The sequence below is a fragment of the Sinohyriopsis cumingii genome, chromosome 18, assembly GCF_028554795.1.
Source record: "Sinohyriopsis cumingii isolate HCF-2022 chromosome 18, ASM2855479v2, whole genome shotgun sequence".
In the NCBI taxonomy this organism is placed as follows: domain Eukaryota; kingdom Metazoa; phylum Mollusca; class Bivalvia; order Unionida; family Unionidae; genus Sinohyriopsis; species Sinohyriopsis cumingii.
In genome coordinates this window covers 88,196,468-88,223,085 of record NC_142978.1, presented here as the reverse complement: position 1 = coordinate 88,223,085, position 26,618 = coordinate 88,196,468, and the positions used below count along the sequence as shown (strand labels likewise).

At 35.0% G+C, this 26,618-nt stretch overlaps 2 protein-coding genes across 2 annotated transcripts in view; both read left to right on the top strand.

Moving 5' to 3' along the window:
* LOC149777248 (uncharacterized) overlaps positions 1-1,598 on the top strand; it is a 60,274-nt gene extending 58,676 nt beyond the window's left edge. Inside the window, exon 11 of the mRNA XM_089941390.1 lies at positions 1,539-1,598. Coding sequence (XP_089797516.1) covers positions 1,539-1,598 — 60 coding nt within the window. The remainder of the gene's footprint in view (positions 1-1,538) is intronic.
* Positions 78-15,679, top strand: LOC149777247 (metalloprotease mig-17-like). Its single transcript, XM_089941990.1, has 7 exons — positions 78-133; positions 1,539-1,647; positions 3,237-3,407; positions 3,842-3,977; positions 10,258-10,368; positions 10,701-10,742; positions 11,117-15,679. The coding sequence occupies exons 3-6, from the start codon at positions 3,301-3,303 to the stop codon at positions 10,740-10,742; spliced, it is 396 nt and encodes a 131-aa protein (XP_089798116.1). The 5' UTR covers positions 78-133; positions 1,539-1,647; positions 3,237-3,300; the 3' UTR covers positions 11,117-15,679.
* The last annotated feature ends 10,939 nt before the right edge of the window (positions 15,680-26,618 follow it).

Below are 26,618 nucleotides of genomic sequence, written 5' to 3'. Positions count from 1 at the left end.
CTCGTCTGTAAATGAGGAAGTAAAACGTTAGGCAGTCTGTAAAAATAGAATATTGTACAACTACACGGGAAGACAACTTCTATTTTTAGGTATGACTTGTATGAGGACGAACCTAGCAACAACCGTGTTCGCGGTAAGTACTATCTCTCTCTCTCTCTCTCTCTCTCTCTCTCTCTCATAACACATAACGTCCCTTAAAAGTCCTTAATCTTTAATATATTACCTGTTTGTAGAGTTAGAACACATTAAAGAATTACATTACTTTAGGACTTGTGATAGAACTTTTGGGGTTATTTTGGGATTTGATTCACACTAATGTATGTTGTTTATAAATTTTCATTTAATATTCTAGTGAAATAAATTATTTGTTTAATTTAACAAAACTTGTTGATTTCATTTCTGTGACTTAGTTTATGATTCCTAACAGTAGGTACACAAAATGGTAAGGATGCAAAGGTGAAAGATTGTCCCGCCATTTGGAGGTAAACAAGCTCTTCCTCAGAAAAACAAACACTTTACGTCCACAAAAGAAAAAAAAAAAAAAAAAAAAAAAACGTACAACCGAAACCAAAGAGAAATATCTAACCTGCATGACTGAATGAAAGAGAAATATACAAAGGATGAAACAATAGCAGGAAGGTAGGAAGAAACAATTTATAGATGGTCTTTAAACGGCCAAACTACATTATCAGTGTCACGCTACCATATATATATTCCTCTCTAAAGTAGGTTTAACACTTGCTAACATCAGAACATATCTTATTACCCGGGTGGTTTTCATTATTCGTGAACTGCATCTAGACACTGCTAATATACTATCCGAGAAAATCTTTTTTGTTTATAGAGAATAAGGTTTAAGGAATTTTAATTTCTTACATCGATTTTTATTTTATGTAGTTCTTACAGAATTTTAACATAGTTACGTTTTATCTTTGGTCATGTGATGTTTCGTGTGTGCACTTATTTGGAAGGCATTTTCTTCCTTAATACTGTTTCACTTTAAGTTTATATTTATATAACTTTACGTTGAGCTGTCCCGATATGCTCGCTATCTTCTGGGGGGTGGGGTGAAATATGTCATGTTCTTCAATAAGCAAACAAGCTAAAATATATGTAAATGTCTTATCACAAATCCAAACGTATAGAATGTTCCAAATGAATTCGAATAATATTGTTGGTCCTGATGTACCAAAATGGTGTAGCCCAGAATGTTTTTGAATGTGTTATCATTTAGGATTATTTGGTACTTTTATTCACAATAATATAAGTGTTTGTGAATTTTTATTTTATAATCTAGAGAAATAGATTGGTTTTGTTTTAAATATTAAGTGGTCAAATTTTTATATAATCTGATACAACAAAGGATTGAGTGCGATTTATGTAGAATGAACAGTCCTTGTCATGAACGAAATAAACATAAGCATTCATTGGATTGTTTTTCTAATCAGTATACTTTAGCCATCCACCACATCAGAGCAATTATTACATTTATGAATATAAGAATGATATCTGGTCTTCAGTTTCTCTGTTTCTTGCAGGTCTTTGTTGGACAGGAAGGGTATGTGAGTCGGGTAGCAAAACTTCTGTCGTCGAAGTAGGTGATTATTTTCTAACGGTGAGCACAGCAACACACGAACTCGGACATAAGTATGTCGATTCTTGGGACTCAATTTGCCACCCACCCACCCCTACAAACATTTGCATTCACTCTCTTAGCACTTATGGTGTCATGTGCTTAGTTCATGACTTCCACATGTGTAACTATTAGTAGCCGAGCATTCCCAACAAGAATGATGATCAGATTGTTATATGGTCCATTTAATCCATTTTTTTTTTCTGAAACAGGATAGTATGACATATGACCAGATGATAGTTTGTATTGCATGAAGTGTTAAAAATAAAACTGATGATATTCCTAAATGTGAATAATTACAATACTGGAATGTAAACATTCAGTGTTATTCTAGTGGTGTGATTACTTAATACTACATGACACGTCTGCAATGGAAAATATAGTATTAAAATTATCGGCTTGATATCGTACAACTGTTATGTGTAGCTTTACTGTGTGCTTAATTTTTGCCCATGGTTGTAAATTGTTGATGGGCTAATATTCATTTGTGGATAACACGTTACCTAGTGTGCTTAATTTTTGCCCATGTTTGTAGATTGTTACCTGGCTAAATTGTGTTCATAATTGTAGGCTATAAATAAAATGTTGATAGAGTTGGTATTGTTTTGATATTTATATAGTTTTAGGGTTCAGAATACTCTAGAAACAATTGAAGGAAGCTTCCAATAAGAAATTACTTGCAACTAGGGAATTCCGGAACATTCAATTGTGTCTGTTTAAATATAGGCTTTCTAAACAAGTATTTATTCCTGTTTCATTCCTATTAGTTTAAACGTATTATATTTCATAAAGCTTAATTGGAGGTTACAGGAGGTACAGTGCAGAGAGTAAAGGGATTAGAACGGATACTAAATCACTTGTAATGTTATTGTACCTTTACGTTACAAAACTGTTTAAATATATATGAACATAAGTATATGGCCGTCGTTATTTAGTTTGATTGACAAAAACAAATTTGTAATAGTCAAAACGAAGAGTCTTTTTGGCTAAATATCAGCAATTAGCATTTGTCCAAGGTATGAAAGCATCATGTTCCATGATCAGTCTCTGAAATCAGTTTTGCTTGTATTCCAATATCATTTCGCAAAGAAATATTTATGTCATTTATTGGAACTACTAAAGTGCTCAATGGCTTTTGACTGCCATATTATTTTGGAATTTTTGTGAATTAATCCGAATACACTCTAGATTGCATCATTTGTACATCAGGACCATCAGGACCATTGGAATTTGTTAGGAAAAGTCTGTAATTTGGACTTGCGATATTACATTTATGATTGTTTAGATTTAATTTAATTTATAATACTATGTTTCTGAAAGTTACATTTTATAACTATAAAAATAAATAAAAGTCGTTTATTTTACTGTTTATATTCTGGAGTTATAATCGTTAAGTATATACTGACACTAGCAGATAACTGAATATTTCTATTGAAGATATCATATGTGACTCGAGAGCAGTGAAATGTTTGGTTTGTTTGGAAATTATATCAGGTAGTAGTGGACTTGTACTTATCGCGAAAGAGAGATTGAAGTTCTAACTGTGAAAGTTGTAGTGTGTCTGGTACAGAGCCAATGTGCCTTGTTTACTTGTTATTTCCAGTCTTGGAGCAGTACATGACGGCACTGGGAAAGCCACAGCTTGTAAATCTGAGGATTTGTTTATTATGACTGAACATACGCCCCAATTTGACAAAGCAAAGCCATACTCCAGAAACCCATGGATTTTCTCCAACTGCTCTGTGGAGGCGTTCAAGAGCACGCTAAAGAATAAGTATGTACCATGTATGTCGAGGATACTGCATCATAAATTTGAATCGTTTCAGAAATCATTTGATAAGGGTGACTAACGTACCCTAAATCGCTACGCTGGAACACAATTTTAGGCATAAAAGCAGGGAATAATAGATAAATAAATACCTTAGCCGCATAAAATATATTTATTTTTTATTGCAAGGGATGTCAGTATGTATGTATGTAACTATTTTTTCCACCTTGAATATGCGCGTCTGTCTTTCTGTCTGTGTCTAGACTGTATATATGTACGTCAGTTCATACGTACCTGTGTAGGTAGGTAGTGAACTGTGTCGGTAGGTAGATTGCCAGATATCTTTTATATTCTTTTTTCTTCCAACTGTATTACTATCTATCTATCTATCTATCTATCTATCTATATATATATATCAAGGGTCCACTTTTATATTTCAGAAATTGCGTGAAAACCAAGAGTGTTGTTTACAACGAAAATGAATGGACGAAGTTTATGTTGAAACTGCTAGGAGAGGTGTACAATGTCGATGAGCAGTGTAAGATCTTTGTGGGGCCCAAATCCTTTTACTGTGGGGTATGTAGTGTGTGCGTTTTATTCTGCGTTAGTGCGTTCATGTGCCCCTTCTACAATATGATAAGGAATTTCTCAATTGAATTAACTCGTATTCTTTCTTTATGAAGCTCCTCTCCTCTATCCCTCATGACTTGGCAAGCAAGCTACATAGTGTGCGCAACTCGGAGATGATTAATCCACGAAAGTGAAGATAGGTTTACTCATGCCTTTATTTTCTGTACATCCACTGCTCGTTTCCTTATCTGTGCTGGGAGTTGTCGGTGATTTTCAATATCCGTCAAAACAGTCTCGAATTCAGCTGCATCTACGACAAAACACTTTTGCATTTCAATATCAACGCGTTTCTCCTGGTGATTTCGTCTCGCATCTACTGTACCTCTTCGATTTTATTTTCAAGTCATTAACATTGTGCGTCCATCATAGTAATAGTAAACTTGTACGATAGGCAGACCCTTTCTTGAATCGTCATGTACAGGTGTACTATGCACTCGTACTTGTAGCCAATTACCCCTTTTTGATGTTATAATTATCTTACAATTATAGAAAGTCTCTTTTTGTGGAATATTTAAATCTCCAGCGATTGCGCGTTCAGAGGTTTAATACCCATTAAATTTACCAAAATACCTATTACTCCTATACCTTTTACATCTGACGATGGTCTTTGCCCAATAAATGTTACCAGAACATGTGAGTCCTTGCTGAATAACAGTTGAGTTCCTTATTTTCTTATCTGAGTTAATGTTGGTGTTAAATATTCGTCGGTGAACTTAACCAAGGTGGACACCGCGGTGAATATCACTTCGCCATTGTAGAAACCGAACCGGAGTGTTTTGCACCTTGTGGTACAGTCAATGCAATGCAATGATTCCAAGATCCCTTCCAGTTGGTGGCGGTACATCAAAGTTGTTCCAAGGGTTAATTTATATTTGACCCCTAACAAGAATATATTTTAGTGTATACTAGGGTCTGGTAGCACCATTGTTTAGTAGATATTGTCGACAAGTGGGCAAACATTGCTATCAATGTTTGCATCACTGTTCTCCCGATCCAACACTTCTTCTGCAAATTTCACGACCTCATCACCGCGGTCAGAATTCATTATGCATATAATGATAAATCTAATCTTAAACAATAACGCCAAAAATGTGTAAGTACCCTACTGGAATGATGTTAATTCCTTCGAACTGAATTTCATATCCAACGACCAATAATATTGACATCGTATAAACAACTTTTAAAATCCCTCTATGTTTAGGGTTACGTATTAATAACTCACCATGTATACTATTTTGGAATATTTCTGTTCCATCGCACCTCACTGAATGACCTTATACAATAAATAAATCAAGACTTGCGCACCTTTAAGATGTGAGATATACATTTATCAAAACACATTTTATATCAGGGAAAATAAGTTATTTCCTTCTGTGGTCAAAATTCCTATGTATGGTACAAGTATTGCTACTATGCGCGGTGGTGAGGTCATATCTGCGATATGTGCATCCACATAGTTTTAGTCCACCATTGGCGGTATAAGCATAGTTTTTGCAAAAGCAACCGACATGCCAGAGTCTCTGAATACGCCGTTTTCAGTGACCTCTTCCAGGTCTGTACAACAGTGCATTTTGACTTGACAATGGCATCTTGAATGTCAACATTAGACATCTTAAGTTTACTATTTTGGTCAAAAATCACAAGATCACATGGGTCAACACCAGTAACAACCTTACTGATAAACTCAGTAAAATCCGTTTTATTGGCACCTCTGTTCAGCTCGATCAGGACCGTGTTGTCTAGGAGAATAGTGTTTGTAACTGTTAATAGACATTTGTATAATATTAAATGTACGTATAGCGCATAGTTGACCTGGTAGGTCTATACAAAAAGGAAAATACTTTCGAATACATTTTAATGTGAAAACAATAAGTGCTTGCAGGGTTGTTGAATACTCAAGTCAAAGCTTCAACAATAAGATTACCACATGTAGGTCAGTCCAATTTAGTTTGTACTGGTATAATCGAATAGAATAATGGTTGTCGTGCGTGTATGGCGCTATTGCCCTTTGTTAATGAACAATTTCAACTGGTGATTCAAGCCCATACAAGTCAAAATACAAACGATATCATGGTGTCGCCATATATATAACCCAATGGGTGCCGGTCCTGTCGTCAAATCCAGCTTGACAGTCACGGTTTCACGTGTGTGTGTGGCACTATTATTTCAAATTCATTTCGCATAAAGACAACTTGAAAATCATTGACTGACTTTGCCTTCACAAATAAATCAAGATTGGTCAATGGAGTGATATTCGTGTTGTATCGTGTAATCTAAGACCTTTGTCTGAAGTTATTTTGTCGCCTTGTTCCAGGTAATGCAAGGCGTTTTCCTTTTGGTATAGACCTTCCAGTATTGCTATGCACTATGTGACTACCCACCACCTGTTTCAGCGGCATCCCGGATGCAGCTCCGACAGCCCGTAACGCGCCGTTTTGCATCTCATCTCCGACAACCAACGATATTGAGATCACATATCTAAAAATTTAAAACCTTCATTTGCTCTAATCATGGAAATATTCCACCGATCTTTTTCATTTGTGTCACCTCGAATTTAGATATCTTTAATGTTAATGAGATATTGTTTTGTTTTGCCGCAATTAGATGAGCGAGTTGTGTTTTGGTCAGCCACACGGGGGCGTTTCCGATTAATTATGTTGAAGAAAGTTTTAGTTTGATCTGAATTTCGCACACAAGAAGAATATGATAATTGGATAAACAAACAAATAAACAAAATGATACCAGTAACAATCAAAACGACCTGCTACACCCACACCAAAATGACCTACTCGACCACATCAGAGCAACAACCAAAACAAAGTGAAGGCCTTGGTGGACTGTTTGACTCTAACAACATTACTAATCGATTCGAAACACTCTGGGTATCCTAGCAAGTGCCCCTATAAGGTCTTCATCAAGAACATGGGTACCATTTGCAAGGGGGCCCCGAGTGGCCGAGTGGTCTAAAGCGCTCTCCGTTACGGATCACTGCCATCTCACCTCTGTCTGCGTGGGTTCAAGTCTCGGATTCAGCCAATGTGGGTATGTGAGAAAGCTTGCCAGTAGCTTCTCGTGGGTCGGTGGTTCTTTCTGGGGTTTTCCCGGGTTCTTCCTCCACCATTAATACTGGCCGCCATGTATAGCCTATCGTGTGCTGAAAAATGGCGTTAAACCCTACCACAACAACAACAACAACCATTTGCAAGTACACCAACTGCTTCTCCAATATCACCAACATCTTCTTTGGCTGCCCCAATCGCCTGTGGCAAGTATTTACTAGTATTTGCAGGTGCTTGAGTTTCTTTTTCAAATTCTATGTGCGCTTAGCTATATTACGAAGTCACCCGGTTCTTCTTATGTTCCAGTCAGCGCTGCCACCTGTCTCATTGTTGCTCTTGTGGCCCTTTATTATCCTTGGCACTTTCGGCAATTTCCTTTGATGATTTAATCGGTACTGTAAATGTTTGCTTAATGCCCGCCGTAGGGGCTTCTCGTGCAGCCTGTCTCAACTCTGCCATATCTTTGACATTTTGTTGTTTTTTAATGCAATTTTGATTCAATTGCTGGTGCTTATAAGCGCTTTGCGGACTCGCTTCGGATCATATTCTTCTATGACATAACTGGCAGATATATTATATAACTGTATTGATTGTTAAATTGATGCGAGATCTGTAAGATCAATAGTGACAAAACTATATCGATCCCTTTTGATTCGCGCAAACAAGGCATGAAATTCATCCAACGTGTGAACAGCGTCACACCAGGTCCAATGAATGTTTCTAAGGCCGTGTGCATCAATGCCACGAAACATCATTAGCATGCTACAGTTGCCACTGAAGACTTTAGGCACATGTGAATATCGTTGAATCAAATAGATGCCATTGGTGTTTTTGTACCGTCCTCCTTAAACATATGTGTGCAGGATTGACTTTGTTTTCAAACATCCCATCGTCGTACAATATAAGACTGGTTTTGTTTGAATCCAAGTAGTCAATAGTAGGTGCTTCATCTATAGTGGAAAAGAAATCAACGGTGGCATTGTCACTCTTGCCATTCAATACATTTTGAAAATCTTTACAAGCTTCATAGCACGGCTTGTCATCAGCCGATGGTGCAATCACGTACATCCGATCCCATTTCAGCCATCGTAAAATTAAATTTAACAACAGTTGAGTTTTACCTGATCCAGTGGGACCAATCATTAGCTTACAAGCGAGTTTGGAAATATATCTCCTTGCTTAGAAGGTTTAGGTTTTGCCTGCGCGGAAACATCAATGACGATGGAATCTTTGAGAGTTTCAAGTCTTCGTTTTTACTAAATGAATCTGTGAATTTCCTTTTTGTGATAGAATAATAAAATATATAATACAATCAGGTCTTTATAGTGTGTACGATGTCGTGCAAAAATTACCTACCTAAAATTTAAACATTTAATAGATCACCAGCGATTACTGGAACTTGTGGTTGATGTCAAGCAAAAAAGGTCATGTTGATAGACGGACGGCAAAGCCTTCTTACTTAAAGTTCCATCGATGGACGTAAACGCAGAGGGTCATGTTAAAAAAATAGTCGGTGTATTAACAAAACTACCTTGGACACCGTATAGAAAATACCCTGGTTAAAAAGAAATACCTGGATATAATTAACGTGGTCAAGGTATATGCCTGGATATACAACTTGATTCTAACAACCAACCAAAGGTTGGTGAAGCACGTGTGAATGTTATTAACGCTGCGTGCTATCAGCATGACCTTGCTTATAAAGCATAAAACGATCGATTCCCTTGCAAATAAATGACTATATATTGGATACTGGTATACTTTGCATATAAATGAGTATATATTGTATATTGTGATAGTTTACCCTCGGCTCTTGTCACATTCGAATACAATTCTCAAGCAATTATAGATAAACAATTAATGATGCCATTGCTGGTCTTACTTCTTATTCAGTTGCTTTTCTTTCTTCTGGGTCCATTTTGTTTTCTGGTGATGTGGCAAACTATTAATTCTTTCATAATGTATTATGCATTTTCGTACTGATTAATTTTGAAAGTGTATTTGTTCTAATACTTCTGTTTTTCTTCTCTATTAGTGACTTCATTTGTTTTTGCTTCTTTGCTAAATTGACATTGGTATAACAATTTTATTAAAATTGATAAAGCTATGTTAAACGTCCAAAAACACAGAGAAACAAATAATGGAAGAAACATGAAGCAAATACAAATGTGGTCTTTGTAAAACTTTTGGTAACGCCCATAAGAAAAACTACGAAAAGCTACAGGAAAAAATATATTTAAAAACCAGATCAGTTAATTAAAAAAAGATTATAAGGAAAACAAGACGAAATAATACAAGCATTACCGCTTCTCTACTCCAAATACACTACGGAATATTGCGTCGCATGCAAGAACTCTTATTTTCTATGCGACATAGGTCACGCTGTGAGTATATAAACAACCTCCATGCTTGACCTATTTAATAACCATATTTGGGAAACAACCATCTTAATGGAAAATTGCTCCATACAATAAATAAGGTCAGGTCTGTTTATTTAAACTTTAAGATGGTTGTTTCCCAAATATGGTTTGGTAGCATAGTTACACGACGTTTGAAGTTATTGTTTCGTGGAATTTTAACCTTTCCTCATTTTGCCATTTCTATTTTGAAATTCCCATTTAGAATAGAACCTACTCAGCTAGCTTCTTTTCTAGCTGTGTCTGAATGAGATAAATTTGCCATTTTTGATATATTTCGAGTCTTCTGAACCCGTCAGTCATATACTGAGAGGATTGATTTAGGGTAATTTCTGGAATGGTCGCTTGCATAAATTTCGAGTAATGTCTTTCAAACATAACTGTTTCGAGATAATGCAACATGATCTATGCTGAGTTATTTTCTTTTTTTCTCTCCACGTTAATGCATTATATAAGTAAAACTATGCAACTGAGCTTGCAATTAATGCACTGCACTTCATCAAAACATATTAGGTATGCATAATTAGTGTAGTGATGCCTTGAGATTTTCAAAGGCCACATAAACACGTTTGAAAATATGTCTCACATCCTACTGAATATAAATATTCCCGTCAGGATTAGAACCAAATTTGTCAGCTATCCAGTAGACACACTATTGAACATAACGTGGCTAGTTAGGTACCTTATCTCATATACTCGAAATTTGCGTCATTTCTTCTCGAGCTATGTGTCATTTATTTTTCTTTTAAGACGGACACTAAAGACATTTGTCTTTTCATGAAATGTGCGGATCCAAAAACAAAAAAATGCCTGCCAACAAATTTCAGTGCTGCTAGAGGAACCATTTGTGGTAGAAATATGGTAATCTTTCTCTCTCTCTCTCCAGAATTATAGCTTTCTTTTCAAGATTGAACAAAAGCATTAATCAGATGGCTATGGTACTTTTTTACTTTCTAACAAAAGGATATGATAGAAGCAATAAAATTAAATATTATTCAAGTGTGACATGAAAACCGTTCAGTGTGTTGTACCATAATTCGCGCTTTCATGTAGTCAGTTAGGCATGTACGTATACATGCTTGTAAATTCAATTAAGAACTATTGGTGAAATATTGGTGTAAAATATATCTTTTTTGTTTTTTTCTCACAAATATAGATGAAACTTTCATTGCTGTCTTTTTGTGTTCTTTCAGTGGTGTATAGAAGGAACATGTGTTGCAAAACCACCTAAATAGGCGAGTACATCCCTTACCATACTGGCACACTATTTTGCCTTCCAGACTCGTTAAGCAAGCTCATATCCTGCTGAGACCAGGCAGGGTCATTTTTGACATGGTGTCTCCTTTGGCAAGTTACTTCGTCCGATTTACCTCCATACGATTTAACCTTTCGTATGTTGATATTTCTTAAAGCACAAAAACAAATTTATTAACAAACCTTTAATTATCAATTAAACATTTAATCAGTGAAACTTTAACGTATGAAGTATGCTTATAACAGTGATGACGACTATGTTCATAACGACGATGGGAATTGTGCAGATAAACTTTGCCCGTTTATTCAAGAAAACAAGGTGACAGCAAATTAAGTAGTCCATTTTATTTTGCAGGTTCAACCGCAGTGATAGTCAGCCAGTTATGAAATATAAAAGACCAGGACTTCCAATTTGGATAGTATACGAAATCTTTATTTATATTTTCCAAACTAACTTCGGTTCAGAACACACTGATGAATTGAATACATATATCCCTGTATACTCGTTTACGATATTCACACTCTTTTAATGTGATGTATTGAAATCAACACTATATTCTTATTGAAATGCACGGAAAGTTGTTATATAGTGTTAGTTACTATACTTGTACCCGTGACACGTCAGTAACACTTATATAATCATGAGATTATTTTCCTTTTGCAAAAACTATCCAATGGGCATATTGTGTTAGCATCTTGTGTTCGTCAATTAATTACCCATTCTTAATATACCCATCTCTCCTTGGCTAAAGCATACGTTACTTGCTGATATACTCGTGTCTAGTCTGATAGAACCAACTTCGAAATTTCTTTAATATATCGGGCACTTGTGCTGATAAAGTTATCCCCGATGTATACATTAGTTCAGAGTAGTTCAATGTATACAGTGACTGAAAGACTCAGAGGTTTATCTAGTTCGAATGCAGTACTTCTAAGACCATGTGAAATTTTAGTGCGCTTCTTACACTGATTAAAATGATATTGCAAACCATTGCTGTTCTTGTTGTTGTTGTTTTGGAGTTTAATGCAACTACTTGGCGCAAGATAGCCCATACATGGCAGCCAGAATAACTTGTAGAGGAAGGGCCTGGGAAAACTCCGGTAAGAACCACAAACACAAGGGAAACTAATGACACGATTTCTGAAGTATCAACAGTGGCCGAGCCCAAGACTCCAACTCAAGCGGACACAGGTGAGATGGCAGGGATCATTAAAGGCGAGCGCTTTCACCAGAACCCTTGAAACAAACTGAAACTCATTTTTACTAATATTACACTCTGGCGAGTCTAGATGGAATTTACCACAAAATTCCTAATCGATCTTAGTCGTTGAAAGAAAAACTTAATCATAGTATCACCTCCTGTAAATGTCCAACAAAACTGAAATTAACATCAGTACTTGCAATTGATAATGGCAATGAAAATAATGATTCATCTATCAACCCATTTTTATTATATCTGTACCTTCAACAATTATTTAAAAATGTCAGCAATTATCTTTTTGGATATCTTAACAATTACCAACTTCTCCATAATTCACCATCGCTTTCATGTCAACCAGTGCCTACTTGAAGCTGGCTAGCTGGCTGAAGCGATCTTCATTTCGATGATGACTCTACACTGCAAACATCTGACAAATCTCTTGACTTCATTGGAAATAAACCTCAAATTGTTACATCTAGAGGCTTAACTTAAGTTAGTTTCAACAGCACAGAAACCATAGTAATGCATCTAAAGGGAAATATATGACAGTCAAAACAAGGCAACACTTTCCTTCTCATATGGACTTATTACTTACTCAAAATAGTTTAGACTTGTCAATTGTTGACAATAAGAAAGTTTTTGTATCTACATTGATAAACTTTTCAGATACAATATCGATATCAATCACATAGGTGCACTGCTTGTGAAAACAATAACATTACTGTCGACATTTCTACTTCCGCAGTCGCTTGCGCTTCATTTTTCAGGACATATACTACTACCGATAGACTACGGCTTTAGAATATGGGAAAACACATCCAAATGTAACCTATCTAGAGTTTATAAATACTTCGAAAACTTCCTTTTATTGACTCCCTATTAAGTTTTGTTTTCACGTCTTCAATGACCACCTATGCAAAAAAGTATCTTTTTAAACAAATCATGACGTACAGGTCTCTAAACTATCGTTGAGCAGGTTATATCTCTAACAAGGTCATCAAAGTCATCCAATACTTGGGGTATTGTTCGATCAACAAGTAACAAAGACCTCAAAATTCCGTGATTGAATAGTAAACATTTATAAAGCTCCTGTACTGTATCATCACCATAAGTTTTAAACTACCTAACCCAGACGAAACGTAATTCAAGTTTATTTGCTTCGTTTAAAACTGTATTAAAGACATTATTTCTTCACCAGCTGGAATGATATAGTAAAGCCCCGCAATAGAGACTTTTGTCATCGTTTCCGGAGATAATGTGTGCATGTTTGATTCCATCTGTTTATATGTGATTCTGGACATGCTGAAAGATGTATACCTATGTAAAGAATGTTGTTAATGTATGTGTTTGTATAGAGATAAAGAAAGAAGCAGCCAACAGGAGCACGTCTGCGATTGAAGATAAGGCAGCAGCTTACAGACCAGTTAATGTGCGTATACAGCTGAGGACTTCATATTCAGTGTTACAAAGTGTTGAACCAGACTCTACCCGACTTTGAACAAAACTACCTAAAATTCCGGAAATAGTTTGTTTTTGGTGGGTTTTTTTTTAATTATACAAATATGGCATGCTAACAATAGATGTTTACACTTATGTATTGGACGAGGTTATAAATGATGGTTATCTTGTAGACAAAATAAAGAACTTCGGCTACAAAATGTGTGTCATGAAAACTGTTCTAATTTTGTATTAGGCAGTTTAGTATGGAATATATCTGGATGAAGTGGAAACTTGCCAGAGAAAAGATGTCTAATTTTATTAAATATTTTGGAACATTTCATATTCAAGGCTGTGTTGAAACGTGTGCATAAAATTATAAATTAGTTTAATGATAACATTTATAAAAACGTTTATATCGTGTCTACAAAATCACACAAAAAATTGCAACAGGGATCTTTGTGGGGTTTTTTTTGTGAATCCCTCTTCAAGCATTTTAATATATCAAGAGAAACGTGCATCTCATAAATATTGTTTTGTTAGTTATATTACCTAAGGAAAGCATGTTGAATTCGAACATACTTTTTGGTTTTGTCTATATCGCACCTGAATACTCATCCCTTCACTGAGGAAAATGGATATGCAGTTATGGAAAATGAAATAGCGTACCGAAAATTATAAGTATGCGGAATAAAAAACCGATAATTGTCTCTACGTGCACATAACCAGATTTTACCAACTATGATGGACCTATATCGAGAATCTAATGCTACAGAAGAGGAAGACGTGTATTGTGGGGCAAATCAAAAAAGATATGTATAGTGAGGCAAATCAAAAAAGATATGTATAGTGGGGCAAATCAAAAAAGATATGTATAGTGGGGCAAATCAAAAAAGATATGTATAGTGAGGCAAATCAAAAAAGATGTATGGTGGGGCAAATCAAAAAAGATATGTATAGTGGGGCAAATCAAAAAAGATATGTATAGTGGGGCAAATCAAAAAAGATATGTATAGTGGGGCAAATCAAGAAGACATGTATAGTGAGGCAAATCAAGGAAGTCAAATCTCTATGGTTGAAAACTTCTGAATAGATATCGGATGACAAGGTTAAGGATTGATGTGGATCAGATAAAGGCATACTTGAAACAAATGTGTATGTTCATATCGAAAATAAATTTCATTTATTACTGTTTGTCCAATGTATGAATAATTACGTAAAGGATAATTACCCACCTGTGTATATAAACATTCCTTTAAGATATTCATTTACTTCTAAACACCACACATCCAACATAAAGAACAAAAATAGCTGAGACATATTTAGAAATATATTGGAATTTTATGCAAAATGATACTAGAAACTTGATATCAAATTGATACACCTTATGATGAAGCAAAAGTCGGATCAATTTATAACAATATACTCATGCTTTTTTAATAATTGGCATACTTTTGTCCACAATGGCGTGACAGCGACCCATTTGAAACAAGAAATGCATAATATAATATGATGAAAATTCGGTTTTTGTTTTGTTTTTGTTTCTGGGATTTTTATTATTTTGTCTGTTTTGCTTTGTGGTTTTTTATTTGTTTGTTTTTTTGTTTCAGAAAATGTACAAATTTTCTTAGATTATAGGTGCATGTTCTTATTTAGAAAGTCAATTCTAATGTTATAAAATAATTTCCTTGTCTTAGAAAATCAGTATATATTCGTACAATTAGAGAATGACCTTTCTATGGTTTTTATTCATAACAAATACAAAATTACAATCTGATTGCCTACATGAAAATGTCGTTTATTTTAATATTAAAAAGTCCATAATTTCGTCCAACATCATGACAAACGCAGGGGTAACAAATTCAAGTGGTTTGTTTGTTCCTTTCGATTTCTGATATATTTTGTTTTCAAATTTCAGCTAATGCGCAACAATGCATTTCACGAAATTTGTTAGTTTTCAGTTCAATCCCCGAAAAATAGAAGAAAAAATAAGCAAATGCACTTAGATGATGTGAATATTTACGTTTTTTATACACGAAACAAAGCAAAATTTCGAACGGACATTTGTAGTATGAAATCTTTTTGCTGGTACATACATTAAAACAAATAAACATGACAAACGTTTTTAAGGTCAAAACTAATTCATTTTAGAAAACAGTATTGCTACGTTATCAATAGATAGTTATATAGACAGATGTGCGTATTTTTAGGTATATGTGTTATCTATATTTTCCATCCTGTAAATGTGTTTCAAATAAACCATAATCAAACATTGTCAATTCATTTGTGTTTGCTATTGCTTCTTTCGTAAAGTCTGTGATTATTCTAAGACTAAAGAAGGAACTGATAGGTGATAGCATGACATCATAAGATACTTCCCTGTTCTTTATAAATCAAACTAGGTTCGTCTTTCTCTACATTAAAAGATAGTATCATAGCATTCAGACGTATTTATTTCAAAACGAAAAAAGAAACACGTAAATAAATGCACAAGGATCAATGTGTACTAGCTGTGTATTGTTAATACATCATTTAAGCGTTCTTTTTATTGAGAACCTCATAACGTGGAAGCATGTGAATATGCAGACGAGTAATACTGACCAAATCCTGGCCTTTTTTTAGCTGCGATTTGTAATGATCGGATCAAATGTTCTTGATCTCTAGTAGTCTGAAATATGATAATTGCCATTTTCCTACCAACAGTTTTTCCACATTGTCATTGACTTCATCCTGATCAGATGCTCATTAAAGTCAATATTTTATTTTATAAGGTATTCTTGAATGACCATCTGGACTTCAGTAGAGTTGAGATGCTTATTTATCAATTAGTACAATCATCAATAGATGAAGGCTTCATTTAATTCTCACAACGTTGTATGAAGACTCCTACTAAGTATTACAACCAATGCCATAAACAGATCTTTGTGCAGCTCCTCATAAAGCTGCGGCAAACAAAGGTACAGTTTTGTGTACGTGTTACTTTCATGTGCGCTTTTGAAGGCAGGTTTATGACACATTCCTTTTAAGATCACTATTGTTAGCATCTTCAGATTAAAGCAGTCTATGGGATCCTACCTACACCCCCAACATCGCGAGAAATGTGTAAAAGAAATTATTTACATAGTTTTAAATAGTATGACAAGACGATACGTTTCAAAATGGTAATGTCCTAAATTATTTTAAAAAAGTCTGCACTTCTTTGAAACGTTACCTATCTATATGTCTGTATGTCTATCTACACACATATATATATATATATATATATATATATATATCATCTTGTGCATGTAAGTTACCTTTTTAACCATTTATCTGATAGCCAATGTGGGTATGTGAGAAAGCTTGCCAGTATCTTATCCTGGGTCAGTGGTTCTTTCCAGGGTTTTCCCGGGTTCATCCTCCACCATTTATACTAGCTGCCATGTATAGTCTATCTTGTGCTGAAAAATGGCGTTAAACCCTATAACAACAGCAACAGCATTCTTTTGGTCTTTCTTAGAACTTTGTCAGGATTATTTTGTATTTACTTCCTCACATTTCCATTATAACATGATTAATAAAATTGTTACATATTACAAAAAGTGTTGGTGTTGCTTCTTTCTTTTACTTAGTTTATGACCATGGAGTCATGACACCAAAAAAAAAAATTATATTAAACACCTGCTGTAGCCCATTCACTACTTGATGCTGAAGAAATTGGTCAGAAAAAGACAGGCTACTGAATCGCCCCCATTCTTTATCTGAGCAAAACTCGAATTTATTATAGCGACAGTAACTTAAACATAATCAAGTTTACTTTGATTCTTAAACCTTCTTGGTGCTTAAATAATGATTGAACTATAAGATAACCTCGATGATCTTTCACCAAACTCCACCTTGTCTGTTAACCAAAAACAAAATACAGGTATCTACCCACTTACAGCTCCGCAGTTCCAATGCATATGTTTACTGTGGTTGGTGTGTTAACCAAAATTTTGCCATCGACGCTACGTTTTTATCTGCAAACTGTTTGGTAGCCATATCCTGGTCAGTTTCTGGTGTGGTTAAATTGCTCATTTGTTAAAATTCATGTTGATGTCGCCAGCCGTAGTTCCACCAGCTAATGGAAAAACATATGGCGCTGACAATGACATTTCATTACCAAGGATTACCTATGTGCGAAATGTTTTCCTAAAAAAAGTTCATACCCTCATGGAAAATTTGTATTGGCATCTGTTAACCATGACCAAGTATTTGTATACTTATCTGTATGCTGTTTAAGGCTGCATCTGCCCTAAGTTCTAGTGTAGCCACATTTGAAATCTTTTGCAAAGACATGTTTAGCAGTCTAGACACAGTATCGCCATATTTTGTGTTATGACTCTATGGAAACAGAAAGAGTAAAAACCGAACAAGTGTTGTAAAATTCAACAAATAATATATCTCCCTCAAATACAAAGTGAAAATGTAAAAAAAAGAAGACCCTATGGTATTGCAAATTATATCCCCTATAATCCTAGAATTGCTAACATAAGTCCTAATGAATAAAGTTCTGAATAAACTTAAGTGATATTCTGAAATAAATCCAATGCTTAAAGCGTTGTCGTGCCTGTGATGGCTTGGATAGTAATGATGAGCCAACAGTCCTTTCTTGAATCACAATAATAATATCCAAGAATATATTCTTGTTTGAATTTCACTTTAAATCCAAGTATCTATTTCCAAGAATATTATTTTAGATGAGCACTTTGTATTTCCAGTGAATAAAGAATTTGAGTAAATAACTTCCAGCCCAAATGAAATGCTGGACACAACGATAAAACTGATTGCTGCTTTAGACGTTTTTGCAGGAATAAATAATTTTTCCAATAAATAAATGTTTATACTTCTCGCCCAAAATTAGCATTTACTAAAAATCTATTACCTAATGCAAAATTTCACTGATGATGGTTCAAAATATTTAAAAGATAAAATCTTGGTTATTATTAGAAGGTCTAAAAAATTATAATAAAGAAATTGGTAACAACAATGTTCATGACTCAAACCAAGATAATAATCACAATATTTATCCCTTAGTCAGAAGTGAGAAAATGGTAAAAATGTTGTTTACAAAACTGTCACTGATTCTGGACAAGGTCAGCTACAAAAATACAATTCTACATAACCCACAGTATATCAAGAAAACAAAAGTAACCAGCAATGCAAAATAAATATATATAACATTTTCAAGCGCATGTTGAGTTCTGCATAAACAGCCGTTGTCAGCGCCACCAATAACAGTGCCAAAAGCTGTTTAATTACTATATATATATATATATATATATATATATATATATATATATATATATATATATATATATATATATATATATAGAGAGTGAGAGAGAGAGAGAGAGAGAGATGTGCAGCATCAACCTTGATTCAGCAGACATTAAAAAGTCTACTTTATCTTCCCAGACTGTCATTATATAACCAGTTGTGGCAAAAACCAATTTGCCTTTGAATATGGTGCTTAGCAGTAGGCTAAATTATTACCAAGGAAACAACTTTATGGTTCTCACAGACATCCAGAAGCTGTTCCTAAAATGTATCGTAATGGCTTTGATGAGATTTATATGCCACATCAATTTTTATAACTATAGCAACAATATTGCATGCAAAACATCGTACAGTGACATTGAAAAAAATTTGAACAGATGCTTCCAGTCAATGCAGCTGCTAAATCTTTTTAGAAAAGGGAAACAGATGCGAGTCAAGATCACATACCTTAAAAAGTCTGGCAGAATTAGTATTGCGATTGAAGCTAATGTTTGAAGTAGAAAAGCAGCAACATTGGCATTGATCATGAAATCATAGAAATACTCAACCAATTACTTCCATTAGTAATGCAGAACACAAAGATTCATGCAAGGAACCACTCCAGTAGCCTAGTGATCACAGCATCCGCTTTGGATGCAGGAGGTTGCGTGTTCGAACCCCAGCTGAGTCATACCAAAAATAGAAAAATGGTACTAACATCTGCTTCATAAGGTGCTCAGCATTAAGAGGTTATTGTTAGGACTGGTTGGCCTGGTGTCAGTATAATGTGACTTGGTGGGATATGATGCTAAATGTTTACAGCATAATGCCCCAGTGCTAGACCACTATAAACTGCCACAATGCAGATATCGTAGCGATATGACTGAAATATTATTAAAGCTAAGTTAAAAATCAAAATCACATACTAGTCATTCAATGATCTGATATAGTCAATACGTCACAAGCTCTTCTCCTTCATTCCATGTTTGCTCAAGGAAACAGCAGTAATTTTATTGCCAGATATAGAACATTCATAGGGTTATCATAGGGTACTCACTATGAAATCGTTTTACTTTGTGAAGACTAAGAGAATCTCTGTTGGGGTTTGCACCAAGAAAAGAAAATCCCAGTCATGGGGTTGCATTGTATTTCTCCATACAAGGTTATGCCTTTTCAATCTATTCACCAGCCATCGCTCTAAATTATCACATTTGAACTGTAATTACCCCACAAGATTTCTGATACATGATGCTATTCAAAGTAAGTGACACACACATGATGCTATTAATGGCAAGATGGCATACACTTGATGCCATTACTGGCAAGATGACGTGAACTTGATGCCATAAGTGGCAACCTACAGTTTCGTATTTTGCACAGGGTTTGAATTTTAAAAAAAAAGAATCTGCCCGGGTTTCCTCACTGGTTATACTGGCTATTAAAAAAAGACCTTGTATATCTTACATACTGCTAAAGCACTTTTAATTCCCTTTATCTTGGTGTATGATTGATGGGTGTAATATGGGTTATAGAGTATACAGCTTGGCCTTACTCCTGATGCGCACCTTTCAAAATGGTGCTAGACCCACTTAGGTCATTTTCACTTCCTGAACTTCAGAGGTACATTGTAAAAAAAATGAAGCAGACAACTTTTTTAAGATTTTATATATTTGGTAATTTGTTCATTGCACTTTCAGAAGATGGTATTGTCTAGTCTGGCAAAATTCATTTTCCCAATTTTAATAGCTGCTAAGGGTAGTGGACATTAGACAAATTCAGGCTGACCTTAGGAGCACAAGGAAGCAGTCATTTCCGTTAGCAGTGTGCTTAGATCATTTACAACTTCCAAAAGTACAATTTACAAAGAAATGTCAGCAACATTGCATCAAAGTAGCATAGAGGTATGCCAACATTCTCCCCACTGTGCATATTATAAATGCAAACAACTTCATCTTATGTCACTCTCTCAAAAGTACATAATAATGTGTGAGCACCCCTTTACAGAGCACATAGGTATTATTATTGTATGATTTATTTTGATTGCATGGCTGAAACATTTAAGTCACAAGCATCAAATTAGTCTTTTTGAATAATTCTCCTGTATTTCCCCCCACAGAACAGTATTTATTAATGTCAATCTTAAACAAGTCTAGCCCCCACTCCATGATAAAAAGTGAGCTATTTTAAAAATGCAACTTACATTTTGTCAACATAGCAACCAATGTTATGCTAAAAAGACAGGAACATGAAACTAGCCAGAATTATTCCTGAGATGTCAACAATAAATTTTAGTTTGAAAAGGGATGGAACAAATTAGGTTCATGAACATCAAAGGTTAAAATATCTGCTTATTGTGTAATATGGAAGAAAGAGAATTTGCTTGGTCATAATTTGTTCTTTAATTTCATTGCAAATACACGAGAGAAAGAAAAAAAATTCACAATATATTTGTTACTTAATGCAACAGTTTTAAATTTAAATTGACTTTATTCCTATATTCTAATACTTCTAATTTCCCCAAAACTAATGACACTACTCACACAAACAGGCCTCATGGCAAATTATGTAAGCAAGAGCAAAATAAACATAACTAACTTTATTTTGATGCATAAAATCAATGTTAATGTACTATTTTATTCAGAACATCATACATAATGATATGAAAATAAGAAAATAATGGCATACATTTTTATATTTGTTTTAAGGTGGCACTCTACAGTTTTATATTTTGCACAGGATTAATATTTTGAACAAAACAAATTTCCCTGGGTTTCCTCACTGGTTATACTGGCTATTTAAAAAAGACCTTGTATATCTTAGGTATAGTTCAAAGAACCTTTAATTCCCTTTATTTTGGTGTGTGATTGATGGGTGTAATATGGGTTATAGAGTATACAGCTTGGCCTTACTCCAGATGTACACCTTTCAAAAAAGTGCTAGCTCCACTTGGTCATTTTCACTTCCTGAACTTCAGAGGTAAATTGTATTAAAAAAGACCCGATAACTTTCTTTTACATTTTATATATTTGGTAATTAATTCATTGCACTTTCAGAAGGTGGTATTGTCTAGTCTGGCAAAATTCATTTTCCCTATGTTAATAGCTGCTAAGGATAGTGGACTTTAGACAAATTCAGACTGTTTTTTGGAGCGCAAGGGAGCAATGATTTTAATTAGCAGTGTGATTAGATCATTTACAATTTCCAAAAGTTCAATTTACAAAGAAATGTCAGCCACATTACATGAATTAGCACAGAGGTATGCCAACATTCTCCCCACTGTGCATGTTTTAAATGCAAACAACTTCATCTTACATACGTCATTCTCTCAAAAGTACATAATAACTGGTGCGCACCCCCATTAGTGGCAAGATGACATACACTTGATGCTCTTAGTGGTAAGATGACATATCCTTGATGCTATTAGTGGTATGGTGACACACACTTGATGCTATTAGGGTATGATGACACACACTGCATGCTATTAGTGGAAAGATGACATACACTGGATGCTATTAGGATAAGATGACACACACTGGATGATATTAGTGGCAAGATGACACACACTGGATGCTATTATAGGTAAGATAACACACTGGATGCTATTAGTTGTAAGTGACAAACACTTGATGCTATTAGTGGTAAGATGATATACACTTGATGCTTTTAGTGGCAAGATGACACACTGGATGCTATTCTAGTTGAAAGTGACACACTTGATGCTCTTTGTGGTAAGATGATACACACTTGATGATATTAGTGGTAAGATGACAAACATTTGATCCTACTAGTGGTAAAATGATAAACACTTGATGCTATTAGTGGTGAGATGAGACACACTTTATGCTATTAGAGTAAGATGACACACACTGGATGCTATTAGTGGTATGATGACACACATTTGATGCTTTTAGTGGCAAGATGACACACTGGATGCTATTCTAGTTGAAAGTGACACACTTGATGCTCTTTGTGGTAAGATGATACACGCTTGATGCTATTAGTGGTAAGATGACAAACACTTGATCCTACTAGTGGTGAGATGACACACTTGATGCTATTAGGGTAAGATGACACACACTTGATGCTATTAGTGGTGAGATAACACACTTGATGCTATTAGTGTAAGGTGACACACACTGGATGCTATTAGTGGTAAGGTGACACACACTTCATGCTATTAGTGGTAAGATGACACACTTGATGCTGTTAGTGGTAAGATGACACACACTTGATGCTATTACTGGCAAGATGACATACACTTGATGCTGTTAGGGTAAGATGACACACTGGATGCTATTAGTGGTAAGATGACAACTATTATATAACAGAAACTGGTTTCACATAATTTCCCAAAAATATTAACAATTTTGGTTCATTGGCCTCTGGAAAAATATTTGGCGCAACAGAAAAGGCAACAAGGAGCAAAGGACTGCTAGGCAGACATCAGTTACAGAAACTTTTGTCTTACTGCTCTAAATAAAATATCATGTCAGATAGTTCATCTAGCTCTCTGACTAAAGCTCAATGTAAGCAAACTGTGCTGGTCTCTTCTAGAAGTTGCCCATTGTAAAATAAGACTGTCAGCAAAGCAATTAATTAGCAGAAGCTAACAAAATGCCAACATGACAAAGTGAAAAAACAAAGTGCAGTAGTAAAAAGTGGCACCTTACAAATCAAATCAAGGTGGAGTCTTACCGCTTCTACCATAGCTAGCTGCTGGTATTGCAGGTGCACTGTTGCCTGGACTTATTTGCAAGTTCTTTGGACATCGCACTGGATAAGCTCTAGAACCAAGCCATCCAGGGTGAGAGTGGTGTCATCTGCATACTGTGAAACTAGACTATTCTGTTTTTTATTTAACTCCTCTGATATCTGTTTTTTACTGAATCACATGAGCTAATCATCTGCAACAAAAAAAAGAGAATGATAGGCAGTCACCTTATCTACAACCTCTTTTGATTTCAAACCATGGTGAAAAGGAAACATTTACAATCACGCAGGATGTGGAATTTTTATGAAAGAGATGAATCCAGCCTTGAAAATCCTTGCTAAAATTTAAAAAGTTTCAAATTTATCAATAAAAGGAAATGCATTAGAATTGAATGCTTTCTCAAAATCAATTGAAAGAAGTCCAGGTAACTTGCATTTTTTTCAAGTAAAACATAAGGTCCCAAAGAGTACGGATATTTTCTCTTATGAATCTGCCATTAGTTAAGTATGTTTGGTCACTACTTATAATTAATGGAAGTAAAAGCTTAAGTCTATTTGTATGCTGATACGAGTTTGTATGAGACATTAAATAAGGAAATGGGTTTCCGGTTTCTTAAAAATTGTTTTGGCCTATACTATCTCGGGCGACATAAAACACCTTCTTTCTGATTGCTCACCATTATCATAGGCAAAACTCACTGCTCTTGCACAATACTGTCCAATATCTTTCCAAAGGACTTTAAAGAAATGGACTGAAAATCCATCTGGTCCTGGATTTTTTTTTATTATTAGGCTTGTTTTTAAGAATTGTTGTTGCCGCTACTTTATATGTTATTTCACCCATCTGATGATTTACTAAGAATGTTATCCAATTTAGGGATACATGTATCTATAAACTTCACTGAAGTCTCAAGATCAGCTGGGTCTACATGGTGATAAGAATATAATTTTTAATAATAATAAGAAGAAGAAGAAGAAGAAGAAGAATGCAGCTTAGAATAGTACCAAATATTTAAAACCTCTAAGGGCTTTCCAATATTCTACAACATAAAAATACATACGACAAGATTACAAAAACAAACACCATAAAATTACAAGACAAAAACTGCTGACAATAATTAAGGAAGTAAACATGAAGTCTTTATGTCTGTTCTTATAGTCAAAATAAGAAATATGGGGGGGGGTACAACTGATTATGATGATGCAATTCTTACTCAGCTTAAAACTCCTGTGTCAAAATACTGCATCTGCGCAACGTAAATACATCCTCTCAAAGTAAAGAATTGTCAACAGACACCAGTACACTCATGTATCCACTGCACCTATGAATAAACAGTCATCTTTTTCAAGGAGGCCATTATGATGGTTCTATCATTTAAATCGTCAATGGAAAAATAAGCTAATGTGGAGGCCATTATGATGGTTCTGTCATTTAAATCGTCAATGGAAAAATAGGCTAATGTGAGTTTTAACCACATTTGGTTCTCCCTTCAGCTACATTTAATTAAATAATACATTCATCAAATGGACAGGATTTTATATATGTAGTGCTGCTATCAAGAGGTGAGTTTTAAGAGCACTCTTGAATGAGATCAGTGTCCTCGTATCTAAGATCTCTGGGCAATTTCTTCCATGTAGCTGGGCCCTGGTACACAAAAGAACGTCCATATGACTATATTTTAACTGTGGGAACAATGAGAATATGAGCATGAGAAGAGAAGCACAAGTTTCTAGATTGAGTGTACACATGGGTGAGGTCAGATAGGTGTACTGACTGCAGCCAGTCAATAAAATGTAGCATAATGGACAGATTTTGTTGTTTGATTCTGATTCTAATGGGTAGCCAGTGAAGGTTACAGAAGGAGGCGGTATGCAAGTTCTTCATACTCTAGGGATGATCTTAGCAGCTGTGTTTTTAACTTTTTGCAGTTTCTGTATTAGATACTGACACGAACAAGATAGAAGTAAATTAAAATAGGCCAATCTTGAAAGTGATATAATTTAGTTTCTGTTAAATATACTAGTATATTATGTGTAAATGTTGTTTTGGGATTGGATTCCATTTCTCAGTGCAGTAAAACATGCAGAGGAAGAACCCAATAAGAACCATCAACCCTTGGAAAGCTACTGGCAGCTTTCTCTCACACACACACACTGGCCGAGCCTGAGACGTGAACCCATGTGGACACAGTTGAGATCGTAGCGATTGATAAAGGCAAGTGCTTTAAACCACTTGACAACCTGAGGCCCCTTTCCATCTTGTTTAGCTAAATTTGGCATCATCTTATTTGTACAGTTTATGTTTTCCAAATAACAAATATTTTAAACCACTTTCCATCTTCAATCCATTTTTTCTCCAGATAATTCCGTGACCACTTACATTATTTTGGCATGATCTGGCTCTTTTTACTCTCTAATTCATGTAATTTTTTTATATTGTTTTCCTGTTCTAAAATAGTAATCATATTTGCAAATTTTTCTTCCTGTTGAGCTTGTTATTATTTGTTTGTGATATATTTAGTGTTAGAAGTAAAACCATGTTATTGGATAGGCATTGCCTTGTTGCAATTGTCATACATTTCATTTTTGCAGCATCATTATGAATTCTGATTTGTTGACACAAAATATATTGTTGAGATCGGTTAATATCTTGCTCATAGCATTGTTTGCATTCGCAAATATTTTATAATCTCCATGTAATAGGGAGATTAGTTTCGATCTCCTTTCTCTTTGGACAGTACATTAGTTAAATTATTACTTCTTTAATATGTCATGTCATTTCTTCTTTTAAGAAAATATTACTGCATAAATGTTCAGTGAAAGGCAGTAAATGTATTTGGAACAATTGGTAAATACCTGCCTAAGTTCATATGAACCTGCTCTTACTTTGTATTTAGTTGATTTAAAGCTTGTACAATATCTTCTACTAAAGGTAAAGGGGCCCCGAGTAGCCAAGTGGTCTACAGCGCTCTCCGTTACGAATCACTGCCATCTCACCTCTGTCTGCGTGGGTTCAAATCTTGGATTCAGCCAATGTGGGTATGTGAGAAAGCTTGCCAGTAGCTTCTCGTGGGTCGGTGGTTCTTTCCGGGGTTTTCCCAGGTTCTTTCTCCACCATTAATACTGGCCACCATGTATAGCCTATCGTGTGCTGAAAAATGGCGTTAAACCCTACAATAACAACAACAACAAAAAATCTAAAGGTAAAACATTCTCACATGCTGCATAAGA

Excerpts from the sequence above, each read along its gene's own strand:
- LOC149777247 (XM_089941990.1), top strand. The coding sequence starts at position 3,301 with ATGACTGAACATACGCCCCAATTTGACAAAGCAAAGCCATACTCCAGA. Across the intron at positions 3,408-3,841 it reads AAGAGCACGCTAAAGAATAA|AAATTGCGTGAAAACCAAGA; the intron begins GTATGTACCATG and ends TTTATATTTCAG. Across the intron at positions 3,978-10,257 it reads CCAAATCCTTTTACTGTGGG|ACGGACACTAAAGACATTTG; the intron begins GTATGTAGTGTG and ends TTTTCTTTTAAG.